General features: G+C 41.9%; 1 protein-coding gene across 6 annotated transcripts in view; it reads left to right on the forward strand.

The window, feature by feature from the left end:
* Positions 1–3,735: 3,735 nt before the first annotated feature.
* The window catches only part of HELB (DNA helicase B), a 50,440-nt gene continuing 36,964 nt past the window's right edge, over positions 3,736–17,211 (forward strand). For 2 of the 6 annotated variants that reach the window (XR_010590804.1, XM_065558565.1), the window contains exons 1-4: positions 3,738–4,364; positions 5,004–5,024; positions 13,843–14,223; positions 14,892–15,115. Coding sequence is in view for 5 of the 6 variants with exons in the window: in XM_065558565.1 (XP_065414637.1) it covers positions 4,169–4,364; positions 5,004–5,024; positions 13,843–14,223; positions 14,892–15,115 (822 nt within the window). In the remaining variant the exon portion in view is untranslated. The other 4 variants (XM_065558582.1, XM_042852579.2, XM_008170956.4 and 1 more) reach the window with 4 other exon arrangements.

A 17,211-nucleotide genomic window follows, 5' to 3' on the forward strand; every position in this document is an offset into this window, starting at 1 on the left:
GACAGGGGATAGGGTGTCCCCACTCTGGGGTACTCTCTCTGCACTGGGCATCTCCCTGACCCACTGATTATTCCATACAATTTAAAACAAATACAAGTTGTTTAATTAACAATTAATCTAAAGAAAAGAATAAAGAAAAATGGGAGAGGTTAAAGGAAAACACATCACCCCGCTCTGTGGCAGGGAACATTACAGTGTCTCTGGACATCAGGGCACTTCGCAGTCTGTTCCTTGTAGGTCCCAGATTTCCTTCTCAGGCCCTGGCTGTGCTGCAGGTATGCTGCGGGTTGAACACTTGCAATGGTGGTGGCCACACACCTCTGGGCTTCGAGTGGTGGGACCCTTCTTCCCAGCGTCAGCCCCCTGTCAGGTTAAGGTCCCCCTCCCGGTCTGGCCTGCAAGGGCCCTTGTCTGGGGGTGTCTTTCTGTGCTGGGCCCTTTGCCCAAGGTCCCCCCTTGGCTGGCCCCACTTGTTCACCACACCTGGCTCTGTGGCTGCAGCTCTGCTCCCAGCACAGGATCTGCTCTCCCTGGGCTGCATCTCTGTCCCCTCTGGATCTGGCACAGTTCTGCTTTCCAGCTCAGCTTAGGCCCCTGCTTTCTCCTTAGCTTGGCCCCACTCAGTCTGACCCAGGCAATTCCAACTCACACGGAGGATGGGACCCACCCTGGCCTCCTGTCGTGCTGATTAGCCTGCCCGCCCTGTCAATCAGGCTGACCTGGAGCATTGGCCTCTCGCCATTGTTCCTGGGGACTGTCAGTCTCAGGCTCCTGATTTGCCATCGACCCTTCCCCTTTTAGTGCTGGGAGCTAGCCAGCCAAAACACCCCCACTGGATGTTAGTAAGGGGCAACAGTCCCCTTACAAGAATAAAGCAGAAATAGAGAGAATTCGGGCATGGGTGCTGTGATTGATCCAAGGCATGGATAAGTTCTGATATGTAAAGATATTGAAAAGACTGGCATGTTTACTAGAGAGATGTGCTAGGATTTTCAGAAGAGCCCCAGGAGTTAGGTGCCCAACTCCCATTGAACTTAAATGGGATTTCAAGTGTCTAACTCAGGGGTCCCCAATGTGGTGCCGGGGGTGTCTAAGTGCGCCCACGTACTGGCCAGCGGACGAGCATCCACCGAAATGCCGCCGAATTTCGGCAGCATTTTGGCGGCGACACCTCTGGATGACGCCGCTTGTCGGCGGCATTTTGGCAGATGCTCGTCCACCGCCATGGTCCTCCGTGGCTCGTCGTCTGGTGCCCGCTAGACAAAAAAGGTTGGGGACCACTGGTCTAACTTTCCGAGGCTCCTATGAAAATCTTAGCTAAGATGAATGAGAGAGGACCTGATAAATGTGTAGAAAACAATGGATGGTACAGAGAAGGTAGAGTGGGAACTTCTGTTCACCCTGTCTCACACTGTGGGAACAAGGGGATATTAAATGAAATCAAAAGGCAAATTCAAATCTTGTAAAGGGAATTATATTTTCATGCAATGGAAAACTAGCTTGTGGAAAGTATCAGAGGGGTAGCCGTGTTAGTCTGGATCTGTAAAAAGGTGCCACAGGACTCTCTGTAGCTTGTGGAACTCACTACGATTTTCATTGAGGCCAGAAGCTGAGAAGGAGTCCAAATACGATTAGACATTTATGGATACTAAGAATATCCAAGTTATAATAGTAATTATACATTAAAAGAAATACCCTGAGGAATTTTGGCAGGAATATAAACCCTTAACATGCTGCAGGGCATAAGATAATCTATACTATTGGGGAATAGGAGTAAACTTTCCCTGGGGCACCATATACTATAACTAACTACAGCAGGGTTTCTTGAACTTTGTTCTGAAGCATCTGGTACTGGTCACTGTTGATGACAGAATACTGGACTAGGTTGACGGCTATTCTAATCCAGTCTGGTAATTTGGCAATTCCTATATTTCTGTGTTCCTGTTATTAGAAACAAGTATGACAGATTTTTGGAGTCCATCTAGATTTAAAATTGAGGGTGTTCAGATATATATATATATATTAAAATTTATATATATATATAAAATAGCCATTAAATTAACCCTATTCAATATGAATTCTCTAACCAATTTACACATTAAAAATAAAGCAAAACAAAATAAAAAAAATTAAAATCTTAGTAAACTAAGCAGCATCTGTTGTTCAGCTTGTTAAACTGGAGGCAGGTCAGAAAAGGTGGGTAAATATGCATTTATTTTGTGGATTTCTAATAGTGCACTACAGAGCTGTAGTTAATTGTATGTTACCAGCTGCCTCATCATTCAGTTTATTTTTACTTTTTTTGCAAATGAAATATTCCTTTTATTACAGGTCAAAAACTCAGGTGTTAACGGGACATTCATGGTTACCAGCAGGCTATATCTTTCTATATAGTTCAAGTGCGTTGCTCACTTTGAGCCTTTTAAGGTATGGGTCCTCAACCTCATTATAGACTCACCCCACTAGTATGAAGAAATATAGGCCTATAATATTTAACTATGGTTTGATGCACTCTTGTGTTCTGTGTATGACAGAGCCATTGAGCTTCCTTATGCTACACAAAACAATTCTGTGCACTTGAGTTTTCTTGTGCATCTAGCTATCCCTACGAATTAACAGGAGGATAGACTGAACATCAGAGTTACTTCAGGCCTGAGCTCAATAGGATCTCCCAATGTCTTGTTTGATCTCAGGAGCGCTAAAGAATAATTTTCCAGTCCTGGGTGGTGTGCCATGAATGCCTGTCAGCTTTATTTTGCTCTTGTCAAAGCATCTGTTATAGGGGTACAAATATGTGGTAATTGTTCCAACTTAAAAATAAACCATACAAATTCCTCCTCCTACGAACAGAAGGGAGTATCTCTGCAGACATTTTCCCACCAGATGTTCTTTTTAGGTATTTCTATATCTGAGGGAGAACACAATTTCCCAAATAGGGAGAGACAGGAATAAATTACTTTTGTGTCCCCTGCTTGTGAATGGACCAGACCACTTGCAGCGATTCCGGAAACATACTTTCTCCTGGGGTCTTTCTGGAGCACAAACTGCTTGATCGATAATGATTTGTCAAGTTTCCAGTATATATTAAAGATCTAAGGTTGGCTGTAGAGTAATATTTCCTGAAAGCAGGGTTGCAAAAGTGCTTACACTTTTTTTTTAAGATGGCCACCATCCACATCCTGCCTTACCCCAGGGTTGTGACAGTCAGTCTGGAATTCCCTACGGGGCTAGGAATCCTGCATTCCTCTCCAGGTGGGCAGAAATGTAGGATGACAGCTAAAGGCACAATGTCTACTTGAAAAAACACATTTCTGTCGGGGACTACGGGCCTAACATTTCTGTCTGAAAATGTTGTACAAGCTAACAAGTAGGATTACAAAAACCCAAGAGATTAGTGGGGGTGGAGGGGGAGGAAGAGTCTTCTCTACTTTTTTTCAGTTTCTTCAGTTTTATGTATTGATGGCACTTTGTGTATAGTCAGTTTCACAGTGTCCCTGTAAGGTCTGTTAGAGCTAAATTTGGGCCCTGCTGCAAGCACCATGTATGGGGCAATGCAATACCACCATAACCTTTATTATCACCAGTTACTAGTCGCCTATGTCTCTCCTCAACAGGAGCTTGTCCAATAAAAGATATTCGCTCACCCACCTTATTGCTCTCCAATTGCCTGGGCCCAACAGACTACAGCAAAGCTTTAAATAGCTTGTGCGGTGGTGCTGCAGTTTTACAGAGCAGCCCCAACAGCGTGGCTAGGCCTTGGCTGCGAGCTCTAGTAACAGGCTACTCGCCTCCCAGCCTGGTTTCCTCCTCACACTACAGCTGCTGCTGTTGTGTAAAGAACAATGAAAGCCAGACCCCGCCAGGCCAGCAGTTCAGTGGCGGGTGCGGCGCCCCGGTCGGCCGGGGAAGCGCAGCCAGCACATCGCTGCGCCCCTAAGGCGGGCAATACCATGGGACGGGGACAGCGGAGGCGAATGGCTGGCGGGGCCCGGGGCTGAAAGAGGCGGAAGGGCCTGGGCTGCTGGAGAAGCGAGAACGGGGTTCAGCGGCGGGACGCGGTCCCTCAGTGCCAGCTGGCTGGGCCCGCCCAGGAGGCGGCGGCGGCGGCGGCGGCGGCGCTGCGGGGAGGAGCCGTCCCCCCCCCTTCGGCCGGGCCCAGAGAGGAAACATGGCCCAGGCCCGCGGGAGGACGCGGCCCGTGAGCGAGCTGTGGGGGGTGCTGCTGCCGGCGAAGGGCAGGGAGGCGGAGGCAGAGGAGGAGCAGGACGACCCGCATCCCGATCCCGACTCGCTCTTCGTGGACGCCTCCGAGCTGTGCAGCAGCGGGCGGGTGCTCCGGGCTTCCCTGCCCGCGCGCCGAAAGGGTGAGGAGCGGTGCGCCAGGGCAGGGAGACCCTTCCCCGCGAGCCCGCCTCCCTTCTGCCCACGGGGAGCGGGGACACGGCCCGTCTCGTCCCTTCACCCCCTAGCTGGTCCCTCATGGGCTTCAGTGTCAGGCAGTGCCTCTGGGGGGCTGGCAGGGAGGGTTTCGCTGTGCATTTCAGTGACACATTTACCCAACTTCCTGCGCTTCCTCAGTGCCAGCGCTGGGGCATCTTCCTTTTCCCTCAGCCCAGTGTTTTCCCCAGGACTTGAAATGGGTGGTGGTGGTTCAAAAACATGGGGGGGAGGAGTGAAGACTGATGAGGGGTGAGACCAGTGGCATAGCCAGGTTCTAACATCAGGGGGAGCGAACACATAAAAAAAGGCACCACCCGACATATCAAATTACTAATTACATACTTTTAAATTTGTCATATACTTATTTTGTACTCCACCCCCCTTGCTTAATTTGTGCAAGGGTTTGCCAAGGCTGAGTCCCAGCACCTGTAGGCTTGGCAATTCATAGCCCTGGTACCTTTGGGCTTGCTGCGTCAGTTATGAAAGTAAAAAAATTGCTTGAGACCTGGCATCTTTCATTGTGAATTAAGCACTGATCTAGCGACATTTATTATTCTTTTTAGAGCCTCACCCCGTAGAGGCCTGTGAGTATGTGAGAATCTCAGCTATCATTAACAACAACAAATACAAGATACTAGCCCTCATGGGAGAGGGGCAAAGCTGGAAAACCAGGAACTCTAAAAGCTCAAAAACCAGAAGGCAAATAAAAAGAACCCCAATTTTATTATATTTTAAAATCTCATGATTTTTAAGCCAATCTCGGGATATTTGGGGGCTTGCCTCATGATTTTTTGAGTGCTTGGCATTAGCACTAGTAAGGGAATCACCTGGTTTTCGAGGCCATCCAGGATATATCCCTATGAAAAATCAAGGACCAAGGTTATTGTTGGGAGACCTGGCACCATAAGACGTAGTGTGGTAAGTCACAGGCACTGCTCAGAAACCAGGAAGGGTGAAATCCTGCCCCTTCCCCTATTGAAGTCAAGGGCAACCCCCCCCATTGATCAGCGCAGACAGAGACAGGCTCCTGCCAAGTGCTGGAGCTGGTCAAACGCTTGATGGGCAACAGCGTCCTAACGCACCACCTCCGTGCAGGACATAGGGCCCCAAAGGGCGCCCCTTAATACAGGCCAGGTGGCCTGGTGACAGAGTCAGCCCAGAGCAGTCACAAGGGAGCATTCTGGGATAGCTCCCGGAGGCCAATAACATAGAATTGCGTCCACAATACCTTTAACCTGGGATTGCGATCTCGATTTAAGCGCTACTCCACTTGCCAAGGTGGAGTACAGAAATCGAATTAAAGAGCCCTTTAAATCGAAAAAAAATTTGGTCATGTGGATGGAATCATTTTTATTTTTGAAATAACTCGGCTAATTCCGAAATAACAAGCTAGTGTAGACCAGGCCTTTGTTCATACTTTTCAAACCTATTGTACTTTTTCAGGTAGAAGTATTTTATCATATACTGTATATGCTTCTAAAGTGTGTATTAATGTTTCAATTTAAATTCAAATTTCCAACCAAAGACTAAATTGGCAACACTGCATGTAACTAGTTGACCACTGGAGGAGGGGGGTGTTGGGGAAATCCAGGGAGGGTATACACCCCCACTGGGGGGGCGGGGGGGTGGTGTAGGGAAATCCTTGCCTCCCTCCCCCACGGCTGTCCTGGCGCTCGTTTCTCATGGCTCCTTTGCAGGGGCCTGCCCACGCTCCTGTGGCTTCTAAGCAAATCCTTACAATACTGTATAGGAAAAAGATGTTTTTAAAACTTGCATTAGCTAACTTTTGAAACCCACTTAACACCTAATATAGATATTGTTTAACGCCTTTAAAATCATATTAGCCCATCACAGTTTTAAAGGTGGTAAACTGTGTCAGTCATAGAATCGTAGGACTGAAAGGACCTCCAGAGGTCATTTAGTCCAGTGATTCTCAACCAGGGTACGCAGAGGTCTTCCAGGGGATACATCAACTCATCTAGCTATTTGCCTAGTACTTTTTACATAGCCTGTTGTAAAACTAATGAAGTCAGCAGGGTGGATTTGATTTAAATCAGGGATCTCAAACTCAAATTATCACTGGGGCTACATAAGGACTAGTATATTGGCCTGAGGGCTGCATCACTGACACCTTTTCAAACAAAGCTACAAAAGCCCTGGCCCCACCCCCACTCCATCCCTTCCATGAGGCCCCACCCCCATTCCAACCTCTTGCCCAAAGTCCCTGCCCCAACTCGCCCCCTCCCTGCCCCTATTCAAACCCCTTCCCCAAATCCCGGCCCTGCCTCTTCTCCGCATCCTCCCCTGAGTGCACCACATCCCTGCTCCTTTCCCCTCCCTCCTGGAAAGTCCTAAGTGCCGCCAAATAGATGTTTAGCAGCGGGAAGCGCTGGGAGGTAGGCGGAGGAGCGGGGATGCAGTGCGCTCGAGGGGGGCGGAGTTGGGGGATGAGGGGAGCTATTGCAGGCCGCAGGAAATAACTCCATGGGCCGCCTGTTTGAGACACCTGATTTAAATCAAATTTAAATCACTAGTCAGTAAGAATCAATTTAATTATGGATTTCTATATAAAAGTGCATTCTTGTTGGTTGTTATAACCTTAATAGATATTCTTCAAAACTCAGAGATAGATGAGACCCAAACTGGGTCTCTTTTATGGCCTGCTGCCATTATAGGTTTTCCCTTCTAGTCAGAGAATGGTATGGTAGATCTCAAATCAATGAAGGCTACACTCAGAAAGACCTCAAGATTTCTGGAATATGCTGCTCAAACAGTTTCACTTTTGTTTCTACTGCCTGTTCCCTCCTTTCTCACATTTATCTCCAGACTTCTCCTTGTCCAGATCTATTCCGCCCCCAACAATCTTCTATTCATTGATTTTTTTTGAAATTTTGCACTTTTAGAGAGAGGTAAGGAACTGACTCTGTGTACACAAATTTGCAGAGAGACAATAGGGTTGAGGTCTGTTATTTCTCACCTCTATATATTTATTTATTTAAAAACATTTTTGCTGTTAACAAGCATGTTCTCTCTGGAGACACAAATCCACAGTTCGAGAACTGCAAAACTAAGCATCTCTGATGCTATCTTCTAGACTTAGCATTGAGTCCCATTGGGTAGATAGAAAGATTAACCTAAATAATTTATACAGAAGCCCCTGGAACCCCATAAGTTTGGGTCCCTAATCCATGAACTATTGGAAATCACGTACAAAATTTTTCTTAAACATGACATGAATATATTGTCTCATACTATAGAATTAGAATTTATAATCACTGTTCCATGGTGAGACATCTTTGAGCTATAATGTATCTTAATTAAAACTATCTTTAGATAGGTTTTTTCCCCTCAAAAAGCATTTTATCAAAAAAAAACGATTTAAATAAAAAAAACAATTGATTTTTATCCACCCTGGAAGTCAGTACAAATTAAAATTTTATACAGACAATGACTTGTTTATACGGCTCTATGTACCGTACACTGAAATGTAAATATAATATTTATAATCCAATTGATTTATTTTGTAATTATATGCTAAAAATGAGAATGTAAGCAATTTTTTAGTAATAGTGTGCTGTGGCACTTTTGTATTTTGATGTCTGATTTTGTAAGCAAGTAGTTTTTAATTGTGAAAGTTGGGGGTATACAAGACAAATCAGACTTCGGAAAGGGGACAGTAGTCTGGAAAGGTTGAGAGCCACTGTTCTAGTCTAGTTCCCTGCACTTACGGCAGGACTAACCATTATCTAGACTATTCCTGGCAGGTGTTTGTCTAACCTGCTCTTAAAAAATCCCACAACCTCCCTGGGCAATATATTTCAGTGCTTAACCACCCCGACAGGAAGTTTTTCCTAATGTCCAACCTAAACCGTGCTTGCTGCAATTTAAGCCCATTGCTTCTTGTCCTGTCCTCAGAGGTTAAGAACAAAAGAATGGCCATACTGTGTCAAACCAAGGGTCCATCCAGCCCAGCATCCTGTCTGCTGACAGTGGCCAATGCCAGGTGCCCCAGAGGGAATGAACCTAACAGGCAATGATCAAGTGATCTCTCTCCTGCCATCCATCTCCACCCTCTGACAAACAGAGACTAGGGACACCATTTCTTACCCATCCTGGCTAATAGCCGTTAATGGACTTAACCTCCATGAATTTGTCTAGTTCTTTTTTATAGTCCTAGCCTTCAAAACCAACTCAGGCAAGGAGTTCAACAGGTTGATTGTGCGCTGTGTGAAGAAGAACTTTTTTGTTTTAAACCTGCTGCCCACTAATTTCATTTGGTGGCCCCTAGTTCTTATATTATGGGAACAAGTAAATAACTTTTCCTTATCCACTTTCTCCACATCACTCATGATTTTATATATACCTCTCATATCCCACCTTAGTCTCCTCTTTTCCAAGCTGAAAAGTCCTAGCCTCTTTAATCTCTCCTCATATGGGACCCGTTCCAAACCACTAATCATTTACCATTACGCATTATTCAAGATGTGGGCGTACCATGGATTTATATAAGGGGCATTAGGAAAAACTTCCTGTCGGGGTGGTTAATGATGGGCCCTTCTCTGAACCTTTTCTAATGCCAGTATATCTTTTTTGAGATAAGGAGACCACATCTGTACGCATTATTCAAGATGTGGGCGTACCATGGATTTATATAAGGGCAATAAGATATTCTCTGTCTTCTTCTCTATCCCCTTTTTAATGATTCCTAACATCCTGTTCACTTTTTTGACCGCTGCTGCACAGTGCGTGGATGTCTTCAGAGAACTATCCACGATGACTCAAAGATCTGGATAGTTCTCTGAAGATGTTTCTCCTTTCTCCTTGTAACAACCTTTTATGTACTTGAAAACTGTTATCATATCCCCTCTCAGTCTTCTCTTCTCCAACACTAAACTAACCCAATTTTTTCAATCTTCCTTCATAGATCTTGGTTACTAGACCTTTAATCATTTTTGTTGCTCTTCTCTGGACTTTCTCCAATTTGTCCACATCTTTCCTGAAATGTGGCACCCATAAGTGGGCACAATACTCCAGTTGAGGCCCACTCAGTGTGGAGTAGAGTGGAGAAGAATTACTTCTCATGTCTTACTTGTAACACTCTTCTTATTATAGGATGTACTAATGTTAGCTTTTTTTTGCAACAGCGTTACACTGTTGACTCATTTGGCTTGTGATCCATTCTGACTACCAGATCCCTTTCTGCGGTACTCCTTCCTAGGCAGTCATTTCCCATTTTGTATGTGTGCAATTGATTGTTCCTTCCCAAGTAGAATACTTTGCATTTGTTCTTACTGAATTTCATCCAGTTTACTTCAGACCATTTCTTCAGTTTGTCCAGATCATTTTGAATTTTAATCCTATCCTCCAAAGCACTTACAGCCCCTCCCAGCTTGGTATCATCTGCAAATTTTAAAAGTTTGCTCTCTATGCCATTATCTAAATCATTTATGAAGATCTTGAACAGAATTGGACCCAGGACTTATCCCTGCAGGACCCTCACTCGGTATGCCCTTCCATCTTGACTGTGACCACTGATAACTACTCTCTGGGAACAGTTTTTCCAACCAGTTATGCACCCACACTATAGTAGTTCCATTTAGGAGCTAGGCGCTAAGTGGTGTTTCATATGTCAATTAATTTGGTCTAAAAGCCCTACATTTTTTCCTAGGCTACGTCTGTGCTACGGGTACTATAGTGGCATAGCTACTGCACCGTGGCTATGTTGGCATAACCTTGAGTGTAGACCCAGCCTGCAGCGAAAGAAGGGATTTTTTCATCACTGGAAGAACATCACCTCCCCAGGAAGCATTATTTTGTCAACCTAGTTTTGTCTACACTGAAGCTTATGTTGACATAGCTATGGCACTTGGGGTGTGTTTTTTTCCCCCCACACAACTGGGTTATGTAGCTATGTCAATGTAAATTTGAGAATCAGGCTTGCTCTACACTTAAAACTGATATTGGCATAGGTATGTCGATTAAGAATGTGCTTTTGTTTAAACACCATAGCTGTATTGGTGAATAAGCACTGGTGTAGATGCACTTATAATATCATAAAACTGCATTAGCTGCTATAATTTATGTCTCTCAGGGAATTGGTATAAGCTCTACTGGCAAAAGATAGAATCATAGAAATGGAGGGCTGGAAGGGACCATCAAGTCAGGCAGGACCAAGTAAACCTAGACCATCCCTGACAGGTGTTTTTCCAAACTATTCTTAAAAACCTCCAGGATGGATACCACAGCCTTCCTTGAACTTAACTACCCTTGTAATTGGAAAGTTTTTCCTAATATGTAACCTAAATTTCCCTTGCTGCCAATTTAAGCTAGTTACTAGTTCTCCTAACATCAGTGGACATGGAGAACAATTGATCACTGTCCTCTTTATAACAGTCCGTAACATATTTGAAGACTGTTACCAGGTACCTCCTTAGTCTTCTTTTCTCAAGATTAAACATGCCCAGTTTTTTTTAACTTTTCCTCATAGGTCAGATTATTCTAAATCTAGAGAGTCTCTAGACTCTCTCCAGTTTGTCCACATCTTTCCTAATGTGTAGTGTCCAGAATTGGACACGTTATTCCAGCTGAGGCCTCACCAGTGCTGAAGAGAGCAAGACAATTAACTCCTGTCTCTTACATAATACATTCCCGTTAATACACCCTAGAATATTAGCCTTTTTTGCAAGTGGATTACATTGTTGATTTATATTCAATTTGTGATCCACTACATCCTAGATTCTTTTTAGCAGTGCTACTACCTAGCCAGTTATTTTTCATTTTGTAGTTGTGCATTTGATTTTTCCTTCCTAAGTGAAGTACCTTGCGCTTCTCTTTATTGAATGTCACTGTGTTGATTTCAGACCAATTCTTCAATTTCTAAGGTCATTTTGAATTCTAATCCTTTCCTCCAAAGTGCTTGCAGTTCCTCTCAGCTTGGTGTCATCTGCAAACTTTATAAGCATACTCTCCACTCCATTAGCCAAGTCATTAATGAAAATATTGAATAGTACCGGACCCAGGACTGACAGCTGTGGGACCTCATGAGATACCCCCTCTCCCCTCAGGTTGACAGTGAACTATTAATAACTACTCTTTAAGTATGGTCTTTTAACCAGTTGTCCACCCACCTTATAGTAACTTCATCTAAACGACATTTCCCTAATTTGCTTATGAGAATGTCATGTGGTATTGGGTCAGAAGCCTTATTAAAAATCAAGATATAACATGTCTACTGCTTCCCCCCATCCATTAGGCCAGTAACTATGTCAAATTAGGAAATGAGATTTGGTGTGGCATAATTTGTTCTTGACAAACCCTGGCTATTCCTTTTCATCTTATTATTCTCTGCCTGTATAAGTTTGTCTGTACTAGGAGGATTTGCCAGCGTAACGTTTCTAGTTTTGATAAGGACTAAGTCAAGTTAGAAAAAACCTTTACCATCTTTGTGGGGCTGAAGAGATAAGGAATATGTGACTTGTTATGGCAATACTAAGTCATATTTGTTTATTGCCATTGGCTCATCCTGTGAGCCGTTGTTGCAGTATGTGAAAATCTCTCACAAATTTTCCCATATCATTTATAAATATTCATTTAAAACCAAATAATTATGGGAAATGTTCCTAATTCCTTCACTCGGCTCATTATTTTATGAGTTATTAAATATTTATCACTCTTAAGTGTAGAGTTCAATGGCACCCTGACCTTTTTTTGTTCCCTATTGGCTAAACAGACATAGGTGACCGAATAGACATAGATGGCCACTAGACTAGTCCTTGCCTATTTTTAAGTAACTATTTCAATTTTTTAGCTATTTAAATTATTTTAAAGAAGGGAACTGAATGTTCTGAATGAGCTCCTGGTAGACTCTATGCTTAAAACCATAGGCCCCAGTTCTACTCTATTACACCAGTCCAGCTATATAGAAATTGGCCCACAGTCTGATAGATCTTCAACTTTACCAGCACCCAGGAGCACAGACTTAAACGTTTTCCTGGCTCCTTATATTTTTCTTCTAAATTACATATATGGTTTTCATTGTCTGAAACCTCAGATTAGTGTATACCATTAGAAGATTTATTAAGACATTAGACTGAAATAACTACCAAACAACAACTACTTCTGTTGCACCCTGAAATTCTGCTGAGCTGCTAGCTAGTCACTCTGGCCTGGTGTACGTTTAAAAGTTGGGTCAACATATCAACATTGTTGATAATCACATCCCTGACCAATGTAGCTATGCTGATTTACCCCCAGTGCAGACACAGCTATGTCAATGAAAGAATGCTTCTGAAATGTAGCTACCATCACTTGGGAAGATGGTGTTCCTACTCCAGTGGAAAAACCTTCCAGTGTTACCTATGCCTACTCTATGGGGTTATGCTGGCATAGCTAAGGCAACATAGCTATGCCAGTATAGTCTCTATAGGATAAACATACTCTCTGGGTGGGAATGTCTAATACCTGACTATTGGCTGAGTCTGCCGAGCTTGCTTCTTGATTTTTCCGAACCAGATTATCCAAAGGTTTGGGGTTTTCCCTGAGACTTTAGAATAATTTAGTTTCTACTGTATTATATTTTTAAAGTTCTTACTGTTTCAATTGGAATAAAAAAGTGTGTAGCTTACTGCCTATATGGAGTGTGCCTGATGTGTATTGCAAAGATAATGTGTTCAAATCCAGTTACGATTGTACTTTTATTACACACTTTGTTCTCACTTCATTAGTGAGATTATCAATTAATTCTTGTCACTTTTGTAACAAAAATAAAACATAAAAACAGTAGAGTTAAGCTTTGTCTGACCTCTTTCGACTTCTCTGTCTGTCCTTAGATTGTGAGCTTCTCAGAGCTGGGACTGGTTCTGCTTTGAATGTTTGGAAAGTACTACCATAAACTAATAACAGAGCTTATCATTGTATACAGCTATAATATAAGCAAGGGGTTGCGTGTCCTTTAATGCAATCAAAATGTCCAAGAACTCAATTATTTTGGACAAGATATTATCATTTTTTGAAATAATGAAGTTAAAACTAGTTGTAAGCATATCTCCAATAACATAAAATTGCAATTGATTTAAATAGTGCAAAATCTGACCCATTAGTAAGCAGCTTTAACTGCTCACACAAATAATTAATACCAGAAAATTATTTGATGTATTGTTGACTTCAGCCACCTACAGAAACATAATCAATTAATCAATTTAAAAATCATGCTTATGTCTGAGGTGTTTTTTGTTTTTGTTTTAACTTACTACTGTTAAAAGCAATACCTAAGATTATTATAACTAAATTACACCTGAAAAAAATTAAAATTTTTGGTTTGTTTGCTTTGACTTAGTGAATTTGTTATGCAAAATGCAATAAAGTTTTAAACAATATTATACTGATTTTTTTTTTTAATTTTAGTTATAATACAGGATGAAAGATCCCAAAAGACGTATGAAGTGGTTGGATATTTTCCATTGGTTGGCCCTTGGTGGAAAGTTAATGTTAAAGTTAAATTGGTGGACTCAAAGTACTTTGTGCAAGGATATCCATCATACTTCCTACGAACCGATATAAGGGAAAACCAAAACGCAGTTTTTTCACTCTTTTTTAAAGAGTGCTGTGTTCCTGATAATTTCAGAGAGGAGTTTTTTAAGTGTTTTCCTGAGATATCTGATCTGAACTTCAGAAACCTTGAAGAAAAACTTAATCAGTTTCAAGAGTCAAAATTAAATCTTCAGCAAGGGAACAAATCTATTGAGACGAAAAATTTTAATATTTTTTATTATATTATGCAATCATGTAAGTATAATTTATATATTATTGGATTATAAAAATAACAGAGTTATGCTTTTAAGATGTTTTATCCATGCTAATGTGCTGGTAGAGTGTGTTTTTAAATGAGTATTGATCCCGCAAAGATTTTTGCTGAGCACATAAAGGGGACTACTCACATGCTTGTAGTTAAGCATGTATGCAAGTCTTTGCATGACCTGGGTCTTATACCATATAGATGGAACAGGAATCAGTTGGAGAAAAAAAGTAATAGTGGAACTCACTTAAATGAAGATCTGTTAAGAGTTAACTTCCATTTCACTCAAAAGTGCTGGCAGTTCTGCTTAACTTGACATTTGATTGAACTGAAGGATGGGTGATGTTTCAGGTTACCAGGTTTTTATATGTTGCGCACACATCAGGGGAGGTAGACTTGACTACTAATGTGAAACTGACTATATACAAAATTCTGTCAAATACACAATTTAATCAAAGTGGAAAAATATTTTTTAATCTATTTAAGTAATCTTACTCGTATCAATAGTATATAAAAGCTTTTTCAGACAGAAAACTAAAGAACCAGTTCTATTTAAGTTTTTTGGAATAAAGCCTGCTAAGCTAAGTAATCAAATTGCCTTCTACAAACACTTTTTGTATTTTAATAAATACTTTCTTGGTTTGTGATGAATATATAGTTACAGGAAAGACTGTTTTGGTAGCTTTGAGTTTCCCAGTGATAATGGAGTTCCTGCCAAGACTTCTACCACGTCATTTTTGCAATATTATAGAGGGGGTGAGCTGGCATAAAGTGACCAAACAGAACAGCAAAAGTGATGAAAAAGTTTCTCCTGCAGATGAGATACTACCAAAATTAGATGAGATGTTAAAAAAAGAGCCATGGAAACTTGGATTCAGCAGGGTAAGTAACATGAATTAATTACATTTTGATCATCATATAATTCAATACTATTTGTTCAAACTATGACCCTTAGATGGAGGCTTATTCTTTTTGGAGAGAGATAATTTTTCTCTTTTCAAGACCACCTGGGCAGCTGCACTAAACAGAAACCTTCTGGATATGTCTGCAGTACTTGTAGTGGGGCTCGCACCAGTGCACTAAAAATACCTGTGTAAATGTTGCGGTTGTGGGGAAGAGGTGTGGGCTTCAGAGCCTGAGCTTCAGCCTGAGACACAATATTGAAGCACTGTCCACACAGCTTTAGTGCTCTAGTGCCAGCATAAGTCTATGGATCCCAGGCTGTAATGCTCACTTCCAGATGCAGTGTAGACATACTCACTGGGTCCAGAAATACCTTATCTAACCTTGTTAGTATTCTTCCTAATCACTGTGCAACTGTTTCTAATATAATTTAAATATAAAGGAATTATTCAGTTTCTTGATATACTCCATGGAAGAAATGGAAATTGCTTTCAGACTGTGTGAACACAGGGAGTTTCATATAAAAGATACTGAGCTCCTCGAGATAATCTTGGTTTCCCACTTCAGTAAGGCACAGTGAGGCTGAATAAAGGTGTTTTGACAACCATAGTTAAGAGTTTAATGTTTAATGTTAATGTAGATTTCCATGTACATATCTATATAATGAGACTCCAGAAATGTCACTGTGTGTCACTCTGAAGCCTAAAATGTCTGAGTCCGTGTGAAGCGATGGAAACAGCTACAAGTGTGGAAGAGAGGTTTCTTTAGTTTAGAACAGTGTTTTTCAACCTTTTTTTCATTTGTAAACCCCTAAAACATTTGAAATGGAGGTGTGGACCCCTTTGGAAATCTTATACATAGTTTGCAGACCCCTAGGGGTCCGCAGCTCACAGGTTGAAAACCACCGTTTTATGGTAAGACAACCTTTCGCGGACCCTTTAGACATAGTTCACGGAACCCTGGGGATTCCTTGATCACAGGTTGAAAACCATTGTTTAGAATATCACCAGATTCAATCATCACTGGAATTCATCATCTGTTAACTTAAAAACTGGATTGCATCAGCCATTTCTGGCTCTTATGAATTATGTGCCTTTATGAATTATACCCATGTGATAGCATGGGGTTTCAGATACTAGTATTGCATACCAACTTACTCTACTTTATATTCTGGCTTCTTCAGCATTCTCCATATATTCACATTAGCTGTTCTTCTTAAGTCAACATATTTTAGAGGTGGTCATTCCTCTGTAGTTTGAGTTTTGTAGCTTACTTCCCATTATAAGCAGAGCTGGCTGGGAAACCAGATTTCAGTTCTGCAAAAATTTTTGAGTTTTCAGAAAAACTTAATCTAGAATCCTAACAAAAGTTTAAAAAAAAAATTGAAATATTCATGGAACTGAAATCTTACAATATTTCTTTTTAGAAACACTGAAATGTGGTATATTTCATTTTGGAAACACTCCTAGGATCCCCAGCTGCCTACCTTGTGGTTTGCAGGGAGTCAGGGACCCTGGAAGCTGTTGACTGAAATTATTGTGATTCTTGTTAGTTTCACTGCTGCCTATCACTGAATAGCAGCAGTGAAACTGACCAGACTCTTATTGTCATGTCAATAGGTACCTTCTCCAGCGCCAGATTCTTGGGAGTCAGGCAGCTTGGGTTACCCGTTGGCCTGAAAGTCTTGGGGTTCTTGACTCTGAGGCAGTCCACATAGTAGGCTGACCAGAGTGGCAGACCCTTGAAGCCCAGATCCCCAGCAGCCCACCAGACATGCTGCAGGACAGCTGGGTGTGTGATCTGCTAGGAAACAGTTCAGTTTCAAAACCTGGCTGGCCAATAGGTTTCCATCGGCAATTTGTCAGAATCAAACTTTCTGTAAAACATTTGATTTTAATCGAGTCAGCAAGTTTAGACAAAGTTTTGTTGGAATTTTTCCAACCAGCTCTAATTATAAACCAGATCTCTCTCTCTCCCCCTGCCTCCCCTTTTGTTTCACATTTGGTTAACTAAAATACAGTGTTGGAAGCAAAGCTGTTAATGTGTGTGACTAGAAATGCATAGTATAAATTTAA

This window comes from Chrysemys picta, chromosome 1, assembly GCF_011386835.1.
Source record: "Chrysemys picta bellii isolate R12L10 chromosome 1, ASM1138683v2, whole genome shotgun sequence".
Taxonomy (NCBI): Eukaryota; Metazoa; Chordata; order Testudines; family Emydidae; genus Chrysemys; species Chrysemys picta.